We start from the raw sequence: 17,500 nt of genomic DNA, 5'->3' as shown, positions 1-17,500 counted from the left end.
GAGGTGAGGACAGGTAAGTGTCGGTGAAGAGCGGCTCAGGAAACTCTTGGTGGTTTTCATCAAACAGTCTGGTGAAAGCTCGCACACTCAGCCTGAACACACACACACACACACACACACACACACACACACACACACAGTAAATACACTCTTCGGTAGCTACACACGGATCTATCTGTGTGTGTGTGTGTGTGTGTGTGTACCTGTAGGAGGTTTTGGGTTTCAGAGGTCCGTCACAGAAGCCGCCGTAGCTATCACTCAGGTAGAGGTCGTCGTCGTCGTCGTGGTAACGGTCGCAAGCCCCGCCCAGCCGGTCCCCCCCGGCCCCCAGGTTCACCTCCACCACCTGATCGGTTGTTATTGATCGATTGATTTTGATGCACACAATGAAATCTCGATCGTGTAGAAACAGAAAAACACTACAAAATATTTTAATATTAAAATTAAAATGTTTTATTCAGATTTGGAAATAAATTAATTACATTATTGTCTTTGGTGTGTGTGTGTGTTGGTGTGTGTTGGTGTGTTGGTGTGTTGGTGTGTGTGTGTGTTGGTGTGTTGGTGTGTGTGTGTGTTGGTGTGTGTGTTGGTGTGTTGGTGTGTCTGTGTGTGTGTGTGTGTGTGTGTGTGTTGGTGTGTGTGTTGGTGTGTGTCTGTGTGTGTGTGTGTGTGTGTGTGTGTGTTGGTGTGTGTGTTGGTGTGTGTCTGTCTGTGTGTGTGTGTGTGTGTGTGGGCCACCTGTCCGGCGGCCGTGTCGGCGTCCTGTGGGCAGCGGCTGGAGAAGTAGGCGGTCTGATAGGCTCTGACGGAGGAGTTGGAGGTGTAGTCGCGGTAAGAGGGCAGCGGGTGGCGCTGCTCCGGCTGCAGCACCTCATTGGCTGAAGGAGACAAACTCACAGTAAACTAAGGAAGCTCATTGGTCGAGAAGAAAAACATAAACGAACAATAGAAGAACAATTAAGTGTAAAATAAATAATATAATAATATTAAAAATATATATATTGACACCATTGTGAAATACGATAGCAATAAGAGTAATGTAAATAAATAAAGTGAAACATAAACAAATATTTATTAAATACATTTTTTAAACTTGAAAGTTTCTCAAAGAAATTAGCTAGTATTTTCAACATCTTATATATATATATATATATATATATATATTATTTTTTTCTTTTAATAATTTTGAAAACGAAACTTTGTCTTATCCTGAAATGTTTTTTTTAAACAAAAAACCTTTAAAGCTGAAACACATTTTACAGTTTAATTTGTTGTTTTTTAATCGATTAGTTTCTAAAGTTTTTTGTTATTCAGAAGGACAAGAAACTTATTTTCAATACAAACATTTAAATGATCTTAAACAGTTTGTTTCCAGTTAAATCTGAACTGTCATGCGTGTACTTGTACACAGAGTATTTCAAACGTGTGTATTTGTACCCTCAGACTCGGCCACGACGACGGCGAAGTGTCGCACGGCTCCGTTGGCGTCGCTGAACCACGAGCAGTTGAAGCGGAACAAGATGGAGGACGACGTGACCTTTGACGACCTCTCGCCGACACGGACGCTCGGGGGCGGGACCGGAGGACCTGCAAGGACACCGATTGGTTCAACAGATTGTCAATCAAATACATTATTATTTAATACTTATAGAATAGGAAAAGTACTAATAGTGCAGTATAAGTACTAATAGTGCAGTATAAGTACTAATAGTGCAGTATAAGTACTAATTGTGCAGTATAAGTACTAATAGTGCAGTATAAGTACTAATTGTGCAGTATAAGTACTAATAGTGCAAATAGTGCAGTATAAGTACTAATTGTGCAGTATAAGTACTAATAGTGCAGTATAAGTACTAATAGTGCAGTACTAATAGTGCAGTATAAGTACTAATTGTGCAGTATAAGTACTAATAGTGCAGTATAAGTACTAATAGTGCAGTATAAGTACTAATAGTGCAGTATAAGTACTTGGTACTTCTTCCACTGCTGGTGAAGTTAAATAAATTTTAAATAGAACGAGTCGCCAGAGACACAAAGTGTATTTAAACACTCCACGACTTCGCCTGAGGGAATGTGTGTGTGTGTGTGTGTGTGTGTGTGTGTGTGTGTGTGTGTGTGTGTGTGTGTGTGTGTGTGTGTGTGTGTGTGTGTGTGTGTGTGTGTGTGTGTGTGTGTGTGTGTGTGTGTGTGTGTGTGTGTGCTTACGGTCTATCATGGTGACTGTGGTGTGTATCTCTGGAGGACTCGTCTGTCCCCGTGACGACACTCTTACGGTCACCGTGTACTTCCTGTACGCCTCCAGCTGGTCCAGCGTTACCGCGGTGACGCCGGCCGCCAGCCGCAGAGCAGAGGTCAGATCCCCGTCGTCGTGGCGACGGCACTCGATCTCGTAGGAGTCGAAGTCGGAGAGAGGAGGCGACCAGGAGCAAGAGAGGGAGGACGAGGAGACAGGGAAGCAGTGGAGGGACTTCAGAGGAGACGGACCTGAGGAGACAAGGAGATGAGGAGATGAGGGGAGAAGAGACAACAAGAGAGGAAAGGAGACAAGGAGAGAGAACTTAAGGAAAGAGGAGAATAAACATGTGTTTAATTTATGTAATATACAACAAAACGGATTTTAAAAAAAGATTAAAAATAGATAAACAAGCAGAAACATTGACCCTTTGTCTCCATCTGGTGGTTACAAAGAGAAACTACATCGCGTGGGATTCATAAAGAAGGAAATCTTTCAAAAGTGTTTTTTAACAGTTTGTCTTTTGTATGTGTGATGTCCCGCAGGAGAGAATAAGAAACAAGGGGAGAGGACACAAGGAGAGAGGAAATAGGAGAGAAGACAAGGGGAGAGGACAGGAGACAAGGAGAGAGGAGAGGTGACAGGAAGAGAAAAAAGGGGAAACAATGAGAGAGAAGACAAAGGGAGAGAAAAGGGAGAAAAAGGTAGAGGGGAGAAGACAAGGAGAGAGGAGAGAAGACAAGGGGAGAAGAGAGGAGACAAGGGAAGAGGAGAGGATACAAGGAGAGAGACGACAAAGGGAGAGAAAAGGGAGAAAAAGGTAGAGGGGAGAAGAGGAGACAAGAGGAGAGGAGACAGGAAGAGGATAGAGGAAACAATGAGAGAGACGACAAGGGGAGAGGAGAGAAGACAAGGGGAGAGGAGAGGTGACAAGGAGAGAGGAGAGAAGACAAGGAGAGAGGAGAGGTGACAAGGGGAGAGGAGAGAAGAAGAGGATAGAGGAAACAATGAGAGAGACGACAAGGGGAGAGGAGAAAAGACAAGGGGAGAGGAGAGGTGACAAGGAGAGAGGAGAGAAGACAAGGAGAGAGGAGAGGTGACAAGGGGAGAGGAGAGAAGACACGGAGAGAGGAGAAGACAAGGAGAGAGGAGAGAGGAGAGAAGACAAGGAGAGAGAAGAGAAGACAAGGGGAGAGGAGAGAAGACAAGGAGAGAGGAGAGAAGACAAGGAGAGAGGAGAGAAGACAAGGGGAGAAGAGAGAAGACAAGGAGAGAGGAGAGAAGACGAGAGGAGAGGTGACAAGGAGAGAGGAGAGAAGACAAGGAGAGAGGAGAGGTGACAAGGGGAGAGGAGAGAAGACACGGAGAGAGGAGAGAAGACAAGGGGAGAAGAGAGAAGACAAGGGGAGAGGAGAGGTGACAAGGAGAGAGGAGAGAAGACAAGGAGAGAGGAGAGGTGACAAGGGGAGAGGAGAGAAGACAAGGGGAGAAGAGAGGAGACAAGGGAAGAGGAGAGAAGACAAGGGGAGAGGAGAGGTGACAAGGAGAGAGGAGAGAAGACAAGGGGAGAGGAGAGAAGACAAGGGGAGAGGAGAGAAGACAAGGGAAGAGGAGAGAAGACAAGGGGAGAGGAGAGGTGACAAGGAGAGAGGAGAGAAGACAAGGAGAGAGGAGAGGTGACAAGGGGAGAGGAGAGAAGACAAGGGGAGAAGAGAGGAGACAAGGGAAGAGGAGAGAAGACAAGGGGAGAGGAGAGGTGACAAGGAGAGAGGAGAGAAGACAAGGAGAGAGGAGAGGTGACAAGGGGAGAGGAGAGAAGACACGGAGAGAGGAGAAGACAAGGAGAGAGGAGAGAAGACAAGGAGAGAGAAGAGAAGACAAGGGGAGAGGAGAGAAGACAAGGAGAGAGGAGAGAAGACAAGGGGAGAGGAGAGAAGACAAGGAGAGAGGAGAGAAAACAAGGGGAGAAGAGAGAAGACAAGGAGAGAGGAGAGAAGACAAGGGGAGAGGAGAGGTGACAAGGGGAGAAGAGAGAAGACAAGGAGAGAGGAGAGAAGACAAGGAGAGAGGAGAGAAGACAAGGAGAGAAGAGAGAAGACAAGGGGAGAGGAGAGAAGACAAGGAGAGAGGAGAGAAGACAAGGGGAGAAGAGAGAAGACAAGGAGAGAGGAGAGAAGACAAGGGGAGAAGAGAGAAGACAAGGAGAGAGGAGAGAAGACAAGGGGAGAGGAGAGAAGACAAGGAGAGAGGAGAGAAGACAAGGGGAGAGGAGAGAAGACAAGGGGAGAAGAGAGAAGACAAGGAGAGAAGAGAGAAGACAAGGGGAGAGGAGAGAAGACAAGGAGAGAGGAGAGAAGACAAGGGGAGAAGAGAGAAGACAAGGAGAGAAGAGAGAAGACAAGGGGAGAAGAGAGAAGACAAGGGGAGAAGAGAGGAGACAAGGGAAGAGGAGAGGAAACAAGTTTCTCCACCCACTTGTCCTGACGCTCCTCTGGATTGGCTGGCTCCGGACGGTAGGCCCGCCCCTGGCTCCGCCCCCGGCGATGGTCACGACGGTGAAGTTGTACCGCCGCCCGGGAAACATCCCGCCCAGGACGCGGCCGGTCAGGTGGATCTGTGTGACGGACAGGTGGTCCGGAGGCGTCCACTGCAGGCTGAAGCTGTCGTAGTCTCCGGAGGCGGGACCAGACCACGACAGCTCCACCGTGTCATTGGTTGGGCCTTGTTTGACTGACAGGTAGGTGGGCGGCTCCGGAGCTAGAAGAGGACAACAACGACATTTACTGTTGACGTAAACTGTTGATGTTTACTCGTTAACTGCGTCACTATTTGACTCACCGGTGCGTCCGAATGCTGAGATGCTATTGGTCAGTTCTCCGCTGTGTGTGATGACCTCAGCGCGATACAGCCTACCAGGGACGAGCCCTGAGAACATGTGACTCTCGTGCTCCGCCCCCAGCGTCTGGGCTCCAATAGAAGCTCCGGAGCCGTCGTAGAGAACCACCTGAAACCACAAAGACACAAGATTCAGCACCAATGTACCCTCAACGTGTACAGTTAAGTATACAGTACAAAGTACTATGTGTACCTCTGAGATGTAATACAGTACAAAGTACTATGTGTACCTCTGAGGTGTAGTGCAGTACAAACACAAACTAGTCCCAATGCGTGTTGCTGCGTCTCCTCACCAGCTCAATCAATAATAATCAATAATAATCAATAATAACTGGATGGAGCACCTCGTAGCGGCTCCAGCTTCCCTCTCCGTGCTGCCAGCTGACCGACAGTCTGTCCGTCCGCCCTGAACTCTGAACCTCAAGAGACGACACTGAAGACGGGACTGCATGATGAAGATGAAGATGATGATGATGGATGAAAATGTAGAGACAAAGAAAAGATAACGGAGGCTTTTAAAGGGACAACAATGTGTTTAAGGCTCTTAAAGTAAAGTCACAACAATGTGTTTAATGCTCTAAAAGGGACAACAATGTGTTTAATGCTCTTAAAGTGACAACAATGTGTTTAAGGCTCTAAAAGGGACAACAATGTGTTTAAGGCTCTTAAAGGGACAACAATGTGTTTAAGGCTCTAAAAGGGACAACAATGTGTTTAATGCTCTTAAAGGGACAACAATGTGTTTAAGGCTCTAAAAGTGACAACAATGTGTTTAAGGCTCTTAAAGGGACAACAATGTGTTTAAGGCTCTTAAAGTGACAACAATGTGTTTAAGGCTCTAAAAGTAAAGTCACAACAATCTGTTTAAGGCTCTTAAAGTAAAGTCACAACAATGTGTTTAAGGCTCTTAAAATAAAGTCACAACAATGTGTTTAAGGCTCTAAAAGTAAAGTGACAACAATGTGTTTAAGGCTCTTAAAGTAAAGTCACAACAATGTGTTTAATGCTCTAAAAGGGACAACAATGTGTTTAAGGCTCTTAAAGTGACAACAATGTGTTTACGGCTCTTAAAGTGACAACAATGTGTTCAAGGCTCTAAAAGTAAAGTCACAACAATCTGTTTAAGGCTCTTAAAGTAAAGTCACAACAATGTGTTTAAGGCTCTTAAAATAAAGTCACAACAATGTGTTTAAGGCTCTAAAAGGGACAACAATGTGTTTAAGGCTCTTAAAGTGACAACAATGTGTTTACGGCTCTTAAAGGGACAACATTGTGTTTAAGGCTCTTAAAGTAAAGTCACAACAATGTGTTTAAGGCTCTTAAAGTAAAGTCACAACAATGTGTTTAAGGCTCTTAAAATAAAGTCACAACAATGTGTTTAATGCTCTTAAAGTCACAACAATGTGTTTAAGGCTCTTAAAGTAAAGTCACAACAATGTGTTTAATGCTCTTAAAGTCACAACAATGTGTTTAATGCTCTTAAAATAAAGTCACAACAATGTGTTTAATGCTCTTAAAGGGACAACAATGTGCTTAAGGCTCTTAAAGGGACAACAATGTGTTTAATGCTCTTAAAGGGACAACAATGTGTTTAATGCTCTTAAAGTAAAGTCACAACAATGTGTTTAAGGCTCTTAAAATAAAGTCACAACAATGTGTTTAATGCTCTTAAAGGGACAACAATGTGCTTAAGGCTCTTAAAGGGACAACAATGTGTTTAATGCTCTTAAAGGGACAACAATGTGTTTAATGCTCTTAAAGGGACAACAACGTCTCTTACTGACCTGTTCTGGCCGTCACGGAGGAGGAGCTGCTCATGTCTCGGCTCCAGCTCACCACCTGCAGTCGGTACAGACTTCCTGCTCGCAGCCCGGAGAAAACACAGCCGTCTGCAGCCGGACCCACTTTCTGGAGCTCCACCGGCTCCTGCAGCACAGCCCACCATTCATCATATATATATATATATATATATATATATATATCCAATAATATCAAAATATCAGCATTGTTTTCGCCACTAAAGAAAAATAATGTTGCGGCATCATAAATTTGTCAAATAGTCTATTTTCACTTCTATATCTATATATATATTTATTTCACGTTGAATCGTCCCACCTGCTGATGCTCCTTCCTGCTCCCGGCGGCCTCCGGCCTGTGATTGGCTGTCACCTCTGCGACGCCGTAGAGCGACAGGTCGTAGAGGTTGACGTGACCATGTGAAGGACGCCAGGAGAAGGAGAGCGACGAGGTGTTGGACGAGGTGGCGCTCAGATTGCCGACTGCAGCCGGACCTGAAGCAGTGAACCCAAACCGTTAGTGATCAATAGTCTCGTGGCCGATCAGAAACTGATCGCTCAGTGTTATCGTGACGTTGTGACTCACGGGTTTGTCCCTCAGTGGCGACGCTCGGCGACGCCACCCCGCCGCTGAGCGTCGTCACCTTCACGCCGTACCACCTCCCCGACGTCAGACCCTCCAAGCGCTCGCTGCGACTCTCGGCAGAAACCGACCGATTGGCCAGGAGGGCGCCGGCCTCGTCCAATAGCTGCAGGCTGTAGCCGTCGTACACGCCCACGGGCCTCTCCCAGCTGACGGTCAGGCTGTGGGTGGTTTGGTCGTTATCCGCCTGCAGGGCTGTGACTCTGGCCGGAGCTGCAGCGCAGACACAACCGCCATCAGATCATCAATATCAATATCAAACGCAGTTCTTCTCTCTAATTTAAATCGATCAATCAGCCTCACCGGTTCTGCCGACGGCTGTGTTGTTATTGGTCAGCTTCCCGCTCAGCGATTGGACGGTGATGGCATAGGCGTGGCCCGGGGTCAGATCCAGGAAGTCCAGGGAGGAGACGTGTTTCGGGACGGGGCGAGTCTCGATGACGCCGCCGTCCTGGAGACAGGAAGTGACATCACGATGCACATGAGTCGATCGATTCACCACCTGTTCATCGATCGATAGATCGATCGATCGATCTGTGCAGCTGCTGCCTCTTCATTGACTGACGGAATCATCAATCACATGTGGAGTTCCTCAGGGATCAACCTTAGGGCCCTTTTTTTTTTGTTATTTCTTTTACATCATTTCGTTCTGTTTTTAGAAACAATTCCTCTCAAAGTTACGCAGACGACAACGTTTTGTTTCCTTAAGTTTCCACTTACTGAACAAACAAAAGAGCTAAAATGCTAAACGAAACAGCGCTTTTAAGTACGATTTTAAATCAGGACTTTTACTCGTCGTGGAGTATTTTAAAGTCTTTTACACGTATAATAACTCGTACATAATACATATTGGTGTTTTACGGTCAGAGGGAACCGGCTGGACTCACCGCGGTGGACAAGGAGACGCTGTACATGTCCAGGTCTCCGTCTCCAGGAGTCCAGGAGACCAGCAGCCCGCCCACAGAGTCCGTGAGTACGGCCTGAGGAGCCAGGTGGAGGTTCCCGACCGCACTGGGAACTGGAGGGCGAGAGCCCGAGTTCAGCGACAAAGAAACAAAACCAAGTGGACTCCAGGTGTTCTGGACCTAAAGCGGTTCTCGTGGCCTCACCTGTCCGCCCCTCGATGAACTGCGCCCTCTGGTTCGGGCCGCTGAAGGTGGACACCACGATCTTGTAGAGGCGCCCCGGGGTCAGAGAGGTCAGCCGGTGGCGCCGCACCGCGCTGCCCAGCGCCACCGGAGGGAAGACGCGAGTGTCGTTGAAGAGCAGCGTCACCTGGAGACGAGGAAGCAAGGTGACGAGGAAGCAAGGTGACGAGGAAGCAAGGTTTAATTAGCTGCGTTTTGAATACTTCTGATTACAGTTTATATGTTAATAAATACGTATGGTTACAGTTTAAATGTTAATAAATACTTCTAATTACAATTTAAATGGTAATAAATGTTTCTGATTTCAGTATTAATGGTAATAAATACTTATAATTACACTTCTTCTTTATATGTTAATAAATACTTCTAATTACAGTATTAATGGTAATAAATACTTCTAATTACAGTTTAAATGTAAATAATACAACCTGAGTGAAGAACTGAAACTAAAACTCTGAAAAATCTGAAGTAAATCTGAATTAAAAATAAACCATTTATAAAAAGGTGGAACCTAAATTGACATCTCACACACCTCGTAGTGGTCCACGTCTCCGGGGGCGGGGCTCCAGGTGACGGACAGCTCACCTGTTCCCGCGCAGCAGAGCGACAGATTCCCGACAGCCGCAGGAACTGCAGGAAAAAGTAAAACGTTGAAATATAAGAAGAAGAAGAAGAAGAAGAAGAAATATTATAACAATATTAATAATCCTCACATGTGCGTCCGTCGGTGGAGACGCTGCTGACGTAGTCCCCACTCCAGGTTTCCACGGTGACGGTGTAGAGTCTGCCCGGCAACAGCGACGAGAAGACGCACTCGTTGTGGCCGGCGGAGACGCTCTGGTTCTGCAGGACGCTGTTGTTGTACCGGATCAGGACCACGTAGCGGTCCAGGTCTCCTGCTGCATGGCGCCAGTACACCTGAACACAGCACCAGGCCTCTGAGTCCAGTTTAACTGGGAATAGATGCTTCTGAGTCCAGTTTGACTGGGAATAAATACTTCTGAGTCCAGTTTGACTGGGAATAAATACTTCTCATTATAGTTATGAAGAATAATTATGTTTTAATATTACTATATTATATTATCATTTATGAAAAATAAATGAAAACTTTCTCTATTTTCTCGATGACAAATATAAAAAGTACACACTGAAGTTCTTTTCAGAAAAACTCCTAAAAAAGATATTTTTTATTAATTGTTATTAATTGTTTATCTGCAAATAATAACAAAAAAAGTCATAACAAGTTTGTTTTTAATAAAAGACTAATGTCTATTATTGTTATTGTATAATGAAAATGTGTATTGAAGTTAGTTGAGAGACAAACTCACCTTGAGGAAGTCGTCTCTTCCAGAGTGAACAGCTGTTGGGTTTTGAACGGTGACTGGTTCTACAAAACATATAAATAATAAACAAATAAATAGATAAACAAATAAATAAATAGATACATAAATAAATAAACATATAAATAAATAAATAAATAAACATATAAATAAATAAATACATAAACAAATAAATAAATAGATACATAAATAAATAAATAAAGAGATAAATAAACATATTAATAAATAGATAAACAAATAAATAGATTAAGAAATAAATAGATAGATAGAGAAACAAATGAATAAATAAATAAAAAAATAAAAAAATAAATAGAGAAATAAAATAAAACGTCCTCACGTGTGCGCGCCTGAACCGCGGTGGCGTTCTCCAGGCCGCCGCTCCTCGACACGATGACCACCGAGTACACGCGGCCGGCGACCAGCGAGCTGAAGGAGCACTCGGGCGGCGAGGAGCGAGACACGGCCAGCGCGTGCACGGTTCGAGTCCCGTCCAGGAGGCGGACCGTGTAGCCGTCCACCACGCCGGCCGCCGGGCGCCACGACACCCGCAGGACGTCCGACCTGCCGCCGTTAGAGGCCGCGACCTCGGAGACCGACGCCGGGGCTGAGAGTCAGAGGTCAAAGGTCGAAGAGGTCAAAGGTGAGTCCAGAGAACACATTGAGGTCAGTTTGGGTATTTCATTTAATTGATAGATAATACTAAACAATACTAAATTAGAGTAAAGAGTTCTGTCAACTAAAATAAGAATGTATTTTATAATAATACAAATATATTTATTTATTATTATTAAAATACAAAACATTGTCCAAAGTCTCATAACTTTATTTAAAATAGTTTTAATACACATTTACAGATTTGAGAAACTTGGACCAATAGGAAGTGATTTAAAAGACACTCAGGAGCGGGTTTGTTTTTGTAGTGCTGATCAGCAGGTGAACACACACACACACACACACACACACACACACACACACACACACACACACACACACACACACACAGTCTGTTCTGAAAATAACTGGGACATTATGTGGGAACACAATAAGTGGAATGTTTGTGTGTGTGTGTGTCTGTGTGAGTGTGTATGCGCGTGTGTGTGTGTGTGTGTGTGTGTGTGTGTCTGTGTGAGTGTGTATGCACGTGTGTGTTTGTGTGTGTGTGTGTGTGTGTGTGTGTGTGTGTGTGTGTGTGTGTGTGTGTGTGTGTGTGTGTGTGTGCAGGAAGCCTTTGAACACTGGGAGCGTTTTTTTTGTGTGTGCAACATTTCAAACATTTGTCCTTCTTTGTATTTAAGCTATTGTTCTAAAAACCCTCTGATGTTATCACATATTACACTTTTACTGAGACACACACACACACACACACACACACACACATTCCTTCAGCCCTACGATGTAAACGTTTCTTTAAACTAACAATAACTTAATAATACATAACATTAGTTTAAACTAAATAATACATAACATTAGTTTAAACTAACAATAACTTAATAATACATAACATTAGTTTAAACTTAATAATACATAACATTAGTTTAAACTTAATAATACATAACATTAGTTTAAACTAACAATAACTAAATAATACATAACATTAGTTTAAACTCAATAATACTTAACATTAGTTTAAACTCACCTGTCCGCGCCTCCAGCTCGGTGCTTTCGGACCGCAGGGCTCCGCTGACGGCGGCGGCCTGCAGCCTGTAGAGGGCGCCGGGAATCAAACCGCCGAGCAGCAGAGAAGAAGAACCGACTGGAACGCTGTAGTTCTGGATCACCACGCTGAGAACACATACACCACCCTATCAAAATAAAAGCCTGGGTATGTCGTGCATGGAGCTCCACGTCGCCATCTTGTTTTTTGTGCAACCAGCGAACAGGAAGTGACCATATAAGGACTGAGGAGGAGGAGTTTCTCTGGTGTAGACCTGTCAATCACCTTGTATAGACCCGCCCTAAAGCATCGCCTGCTTTATACATGAAGTCTGTGAGGATCGACTCGCTTGTGGAGCCTCAAGTGGACGTTTGAGGAACTGCATCTTTCCAATCACTCGGATGCTTTTCTATTTATATTTTCTTTATATATTCTGTAGATTTTCAAACATGAACATTATTATTTTTGGCCTCACATCCCAGAGTAGAAAGGGTACTCGAACTGCTCACGAGACGTTCAGGGGTCTGTGTGTTTGTTGTTTAAAACACACCTGTCCTGCAGCAGGGTCAGCGAGACCAAGTCCACGTCTCCAGGTGGTTTCTCCCACGACGCCTGAAGGCTCCTGACCCCCGAGCTCCTCAGAGTGATGACACGCAGCGCCATGGGAACTAAACACACAGAATATTAATTATATAAAATTGTCATTATTATTCAATATTTTCCTTTTTCTGGAAATGTCTGCTTGTAAACATGACAGGAAATAATATAATAATATTATTATTAATTAATATATTTTAACATCACAATGAACTAATGTATCTTGTGTTTTTGATGACGTATTTATACCTGTAAGATGTATTTCTCACCTGTCCTCCCCTCCAGGGACACGGAGGTGTTGAGATTACCGCTCCTGGTTGTCACGGTGACGGTGTACTTCCTCCCAGGTGTGAGCACGTTGAACGTGCACTCCCTCATGTTGGGCTCCACCGTCCGGGTATCCACGGTGACGTTTCCTGCGACACACACACACACACACACACAGGTAGAAATGATCAAAATAATTATTAAAATTCTATTTAATTGGATATTCTTTGAGTTTAAAGTGGGAAATTGAGAACCACAACGATTCCATTTAAAAGGGAACTTTTTATCATAAGAATGTTTCTATATTTATGTATAACTGTCAGCTTCAGGTGGCTGAAAAGATGAAATCTGATCTACTCGGTGATTACCGTGGCGGATGGTGAGGAAGTAGCTGTCACGTGACCCGGAGGGGGCGTGGCTCCACATGGCGCTGAGCGAGGTCTCGTCGGAGTGTCGGAGGTGGAGATCCGACACGGCGGCCGGAGCTGCAGACGGGAAGAGTTTTGTTTTAGTTTTGTGTTTCTTGTCATATTTTTTATATTTTAGTAGCAGAGACGGTGATGTCCCCGTAGATGTATTTATTTTCACAGTAATTTGTATTTTTATATCTTGAAATATTTTTGCAGTAAATACATATATTTGTATATATATTTCTGTTGTATATTTCTGCAGTAATATGTATATATATATATATATATATTTCTGTTGTATATTTGCTCAGCAGACCTGTTGCTCCCTCACAGCTGCTCTCGGCCGTCCGTCCTCCGCTCTCCACTCTCAGCACGGCTCTGTACCGTCTTCCAGGCGTTAGTCCCGTCCCGGGGAAGCTGAAGTCAACGGCCTCTCGGTCCAGAGCGGCGCTGACTAACTGCTGGGAGCCGTCGAGGAGGAGCAGCCTGTAGCTCTCCCATCGGCCAGCGGGGGGCGACCAAGAGAGGAGGAGGTCGCCGGAGGAAGAGGAGGAGGGAGACAGGGAGAGGAGGGACGCCGCCGCCGGAGCTGGAGACGAGATAAAGACGAGATGAAGATGAGAGGAAGACGAGAGGAAGACGAGATGAAGACGAGATGAAGACAAGAGGAAGACGAGAGGAAGACGAGATGAAGATGAGAGGAAGACGAGATGAAGACGAGAGAAAGACGAGATGAAGATGAGAAGAAGACGAGATGAAGACAAGAGGAAGACGAGATAAAGACGAGATGAAGACGAGATGAAGACGAGATAAAGACGAGAGGAAGACGAGATGAAGACGAGAGGAAGACGAGATAAAGACGAGAGGAAGACGAGATGAAGACGAGAGGAAGTCGAGATGAAGATGAGAAGAAGACGAGATGAAGACAAGAGGAAGACGAGATGAAGATGAGAAGAAGACGAGATGAAGACGAGAGAAAGACGAGATGAAGATGAGAAGAAGACGAGATGAAGACAAGAGGAAGACGAGAGGAAGACGAGATGAAGACGAGATGAAGACGAGAAGAAGACGAGATGAAGACGAGAAGAAGACGAGATGAAGATGAGAAGAAGACGAGATGAAGACGAGAAGAAGACGAGATGAAGACGAGAGGAAGACGAGATGAAGATGAGAAGAAGACGAGATGAAGACGAGATGAAGACGAGATGAAGACGAGAAGAAGACGAGATGAAGACGAGAAGAAGACGAGATGAAGACGAGAGGAAGACGAGAGGAAGACGAGATGAAGATGAGATGAAGACGAGAGGAAGACGAGAGGAAGACGAGAGGAAGACGAGATGAAGATGAGAAGAAGACGAAAAGAAGACGAGATGAAGATGAGAAGAAGACGAAAAGAAGACGAGATGAAGATGGGAAACAAAAGAAAACAAAGAAAAACAAAACAAAACAAAGAAAACAACCTGTCCTGATGGTGAATTCTGATTGGCTCGTCAGCTTGCCGCTCCTGGACGTCACCTCGACCTGATAGGCCGAGCCGGGAGTCAGCTGATCGACGGCGACCTCCGTTTCGTTCGGCAAAAGCGTCGCCTTCCAAGAAGCCGTCCCATTGGTCGAGAGGGCGACGACAAGGGCGTCCAGGTCGCCCTCGGGCCGTTGCCATGACAACGACAAGCTTGTGCTGTTGCCCTGGTCGGCGGTGAGGTTGCCGACGGGGGCGGGACCTAAGAGAGAAGATTTAGATATCAGATCTATTTTACTCCTTCTCCTCCTCCTCCTCCTCCTCCTCCTCCTCCTCCTCCTTCTTCTTCTCTCTCTACCTGTCTGACCGGCCGTCGTCTGGCTGCTCTGCAGCCCTCCGGCCTCCGTCACCATGGTGATGTTGAACAGCCGCCCCGGCGTCAGGTCGGTGAGCGTGTGTTGCGTCGCCGTGCTCTCTAACGTCTCGTTCCTCACAAGACCTGCAGAAGAAGAAGAAGAAGAAGAGGAGGTCACGTGACTCCATGGGTATAGTCCCTTCTCTTCTGGAGAACAGGAAGTTCCTCGGGGGAAGTCTCCATCATGTCCAGTTAAACCAGTTTAACCAGTTCAACCAGTAGGCTCTTCTCAGACGTACCAGTTTGATCCCACAGCTGCAGCCTGAAGCGCTGCGTTCTTCCCGGGCCGGCCTGCCAGGAAAGACCCAGGCTGCTGGAGGTCCTGGAGGTCACGGACAGGCCGCTCACCGCTGACGGCTCTGATGACGCAACACACACACACACACACGCGCGCGCACACACACACATGCACACACACACACACGCACACACACACACACACACACACACACACGCACACACACACACGCACACACACACACACGCGCGCGCACACACACACATGCACACACACACACACGCACACACACACACACACACGCACACACACACACACACACGGTCAGAAAACAGGCCGATGCTTGTAAATCAACTGAAGGAGGTTCTGGTGAACCTGCATGACGTCATCTGCTTTCACCAGAATCCGACCCGGTGGCTCCGATGAGGAGCTTTAAGAAGAACTCTATAGAACCAGACCACCTTCTCTCTGGTGGTCTGGTTACTGATGGAGGTCTATAGAGGACCAGGACTACACTGAGACCTGTTCAGGTTTCATCTCTTCAGGAGGCTTCCAGCAGGAAGAGGGTCCCTCTCCTCCGATCCGGGTCCCGTGGACACTCCCACTCCTCTGCTTCTCTTCTGCTTCCTGGTTGGTGTGTTGTGATCTTTTTTTCCCACAATGCCTCTCTGCGCGTGTTCGTGAGGTGGAACAATATAATCAGCCGCCGCCATCTTTGCCCGACTGGGACCAACAAACTGGTCTCAGAACTCCTTTCACACACAGTGATGTTATTATTGATGTTATTATGTGCATTTGTTTAGTATGCTTACTATATTTATTAATTTATGAAGCATGATAATGTTTGTATCTTAGATCCCATGACAACCGAGCCAAGTTAAAGGCTCCAGAGGACATTTTACTTTAATTGCTTTTGTATAGCATCTTTTTCTATTTAAGATTCCTGGGATAATATATTATTTTACTTTTCTCTATCAGTTTTATTATTATTAGCCTCACTAAGCTAACGGTAGCGTAGCCTCACTACTCACTAAACTAACATTAGCGTAGCCTCTCTAAGCTAACATTAGCATATCCTCGCTACACTAACATTAGCGTAGTCTCACTAAGCTAACGTTAGTCTAGCCTCGCTAAGCTAACGTTAGCGTAGCCTCACTAAGCTAACGTTAGCGTAGCAGTCCAAATGCATTTTAAAAGTTTGCTTGTCGTCTTCAGATCAGAACAAAGAGAACGTTAATTTAGACTTTTTTTACTATTCTGCATCACTAGCAGTTATTTCGGCGTCCTCTTTGTAACTTTTGATTGTTGGGTCACGTGACCTCTGCAGACGTGACCCCTGAAGGTCAGAAGATAAGAAACAAAAAACCAGTGTTTGGCATTTCTGAGAAGGTTACAGTCGGGACTCGCCCTATTTCCTACACACACACACACACACACACACACATACATACACACACACACACACACACATACACACACACACACACACACACACACACACATACATACATACACACACATACATACATACACACACATACACACACACACCCTTTCCCAGAGCTTCCAACAGAACAAAGAAACAATGGAAGCAGGAAATAGCTGAATCTCGAGCTCTGCACACGATGGAAATACACACTGAGGGTGCAACTTCTGTTCTGGACGCACACCAGCGTGGAGACAACATACACACACAGACAGACACACACACAGACACACACACAGACACACAGACACACACACAGACAGACACACAGACAGACACACACACAGACACACACACAGACACACACACACACAGACAGACACACAGACAGACACACACACAGACACACACACACACACAGACACACACACAGACAGACACACAGACACACAGACAGACACACACACAGACAGACACACACAGACAGACACACACACACACAGACAGACACACAGACAGACACACAGACAGACAGACAGACACACAGACAGACAGACAGACAGACATACACACACAGACAGACACACAGACAGACAGACACACACACAGACACACACACAGACAGACACACAGACAGACAGACACACAGACAGACACACACACAGACAGACACACAGACAGACAGACACACACAGACAGACACACACACACACAGACACACACACAGACAGACAGACACACACACAGACACACACACAGACACACAGACACACACACACACAGACAGACACACAGACAGACACACACACAGACAGACACACACACAGACAGACACACACACAGACACACACACAGACAGACACACAGACAGACAGACAGACACACACAGACAGACACACACACAGACAGACACACAGACAGACAGACACACACACAGACAGACACACACACATACACACACACACAGACAGACAGACAG

General features: G+C 45.6%; 1 protein-coding gene across 1 annotated transcript in view; it reads right to left on the bottom strand.

Moving 5' to 3' along the window:
* ptprb (protein tyrosine phosphatase receptor type b) overlaps positions 1–17,500 on the bottom strand; it is a 32,969-nt gene that overhangs the window by 9,277 nt on the left and 6,192 nt on the right. Inside the window, exons 4-29 of the mRNA XM_034526503.1 lie at positions 15,097–15,216; positions 14,801–14,941; positions 14,444–14,704; positions 13,300–13,572; positions 12,942–13,058; positions 12,576–12,722; positions 12,260–12,377; positions 11,692–11,837; positions 10,393–10,659; positions 10,044–10,102; positions 9,429–9,633; positions 9,248–9,345; positions 8,677–8,842; positions 8,455–8,585; positions 7,871–8,018; positions 7,511–7,780; positions 7,244–7,419; positions 6,913–7,054; positions 5,473–5,573; positions 5,072–5,237; positions 4,709–4,990; positions 2,206–2,484; positions 1,438–1,587; positions 739–878; positions 204–346; positions 1–92 (exon numbers count right to left, since the gene is read on the bottom strand). The exon at positions 1–92 is cut by the window's left edge and continues 15 nt beyond it. Of these exons, the coding sequence (XP_034382394.1) occupies positions 1–92; positions 204–346; positions 739–878; positions 1,438–1,587; positions 2,206–2,484; positions 4,709–4,990; positions 5,072–5,237; positions 5,473–5,573; positions 6,913–7,054; positions 7,244–7,419; positions 7,511–7,780; positions 7,871–8,018; positions 8,455–8,585; positions 8,677–8,842; positions 9,248–9,345; positions 9,429–9,633; positions 10,044–10,102; positions 10,393–10,659; positions 11,692–11,837; positions 12,260–12,377; positions 12,576–12,722; positions 12,942–13,058; positions 13,300–13,572; positions 14,444–14,704; positions 14,801–14,941; positions 15,097–15,216 (4,338 nt within the window). The remainder of the gene's footprint in view (positions 93–203; positions 347–738; positions 879–1,437; positions 1,588–2,205; positions 2,485–4,708; positions 4,991–5,071; positions 5,238–5,472; positions 5,574–6,912; positions 7,055–7,243; positions 7,420–7,510; positions 7,781–7,870; positions 8,019–8,454; positions 8,586–8,676; positions 8,843–9,247; positions 9,346–9,428; positions 9,634–10,043; positions 10,103–10,392; positions 10,660–11,691; positions 11,838–12,259; positions 12,378–12,575; positions 12,723–12,941; positions 13,059–13,299; positions 13,573–14,443; positions 14,705–14,800; positions 14,942–15,096; positions 15,217–17,500) is intronic.

Source organism: Cyclopterus lumpus, chromosome 23, assembly GCF_009769545.1.
Source record: "Cyclopterus lumpus isolate fCycLum1 chromosome 23, fCycLum1.pri, whole genome shotgun sequence".
NCBI lineage: Eukaryota > Metazoa > Chordata > Actinopteri > Perciformes > Cyclopteridae > Cyclopterus > Cyclopterus lumpus.
Note: the sequence above shows the minus strand (reverse complement) of the source record. Positions and strands in the feature narration are given on the sequence as shown.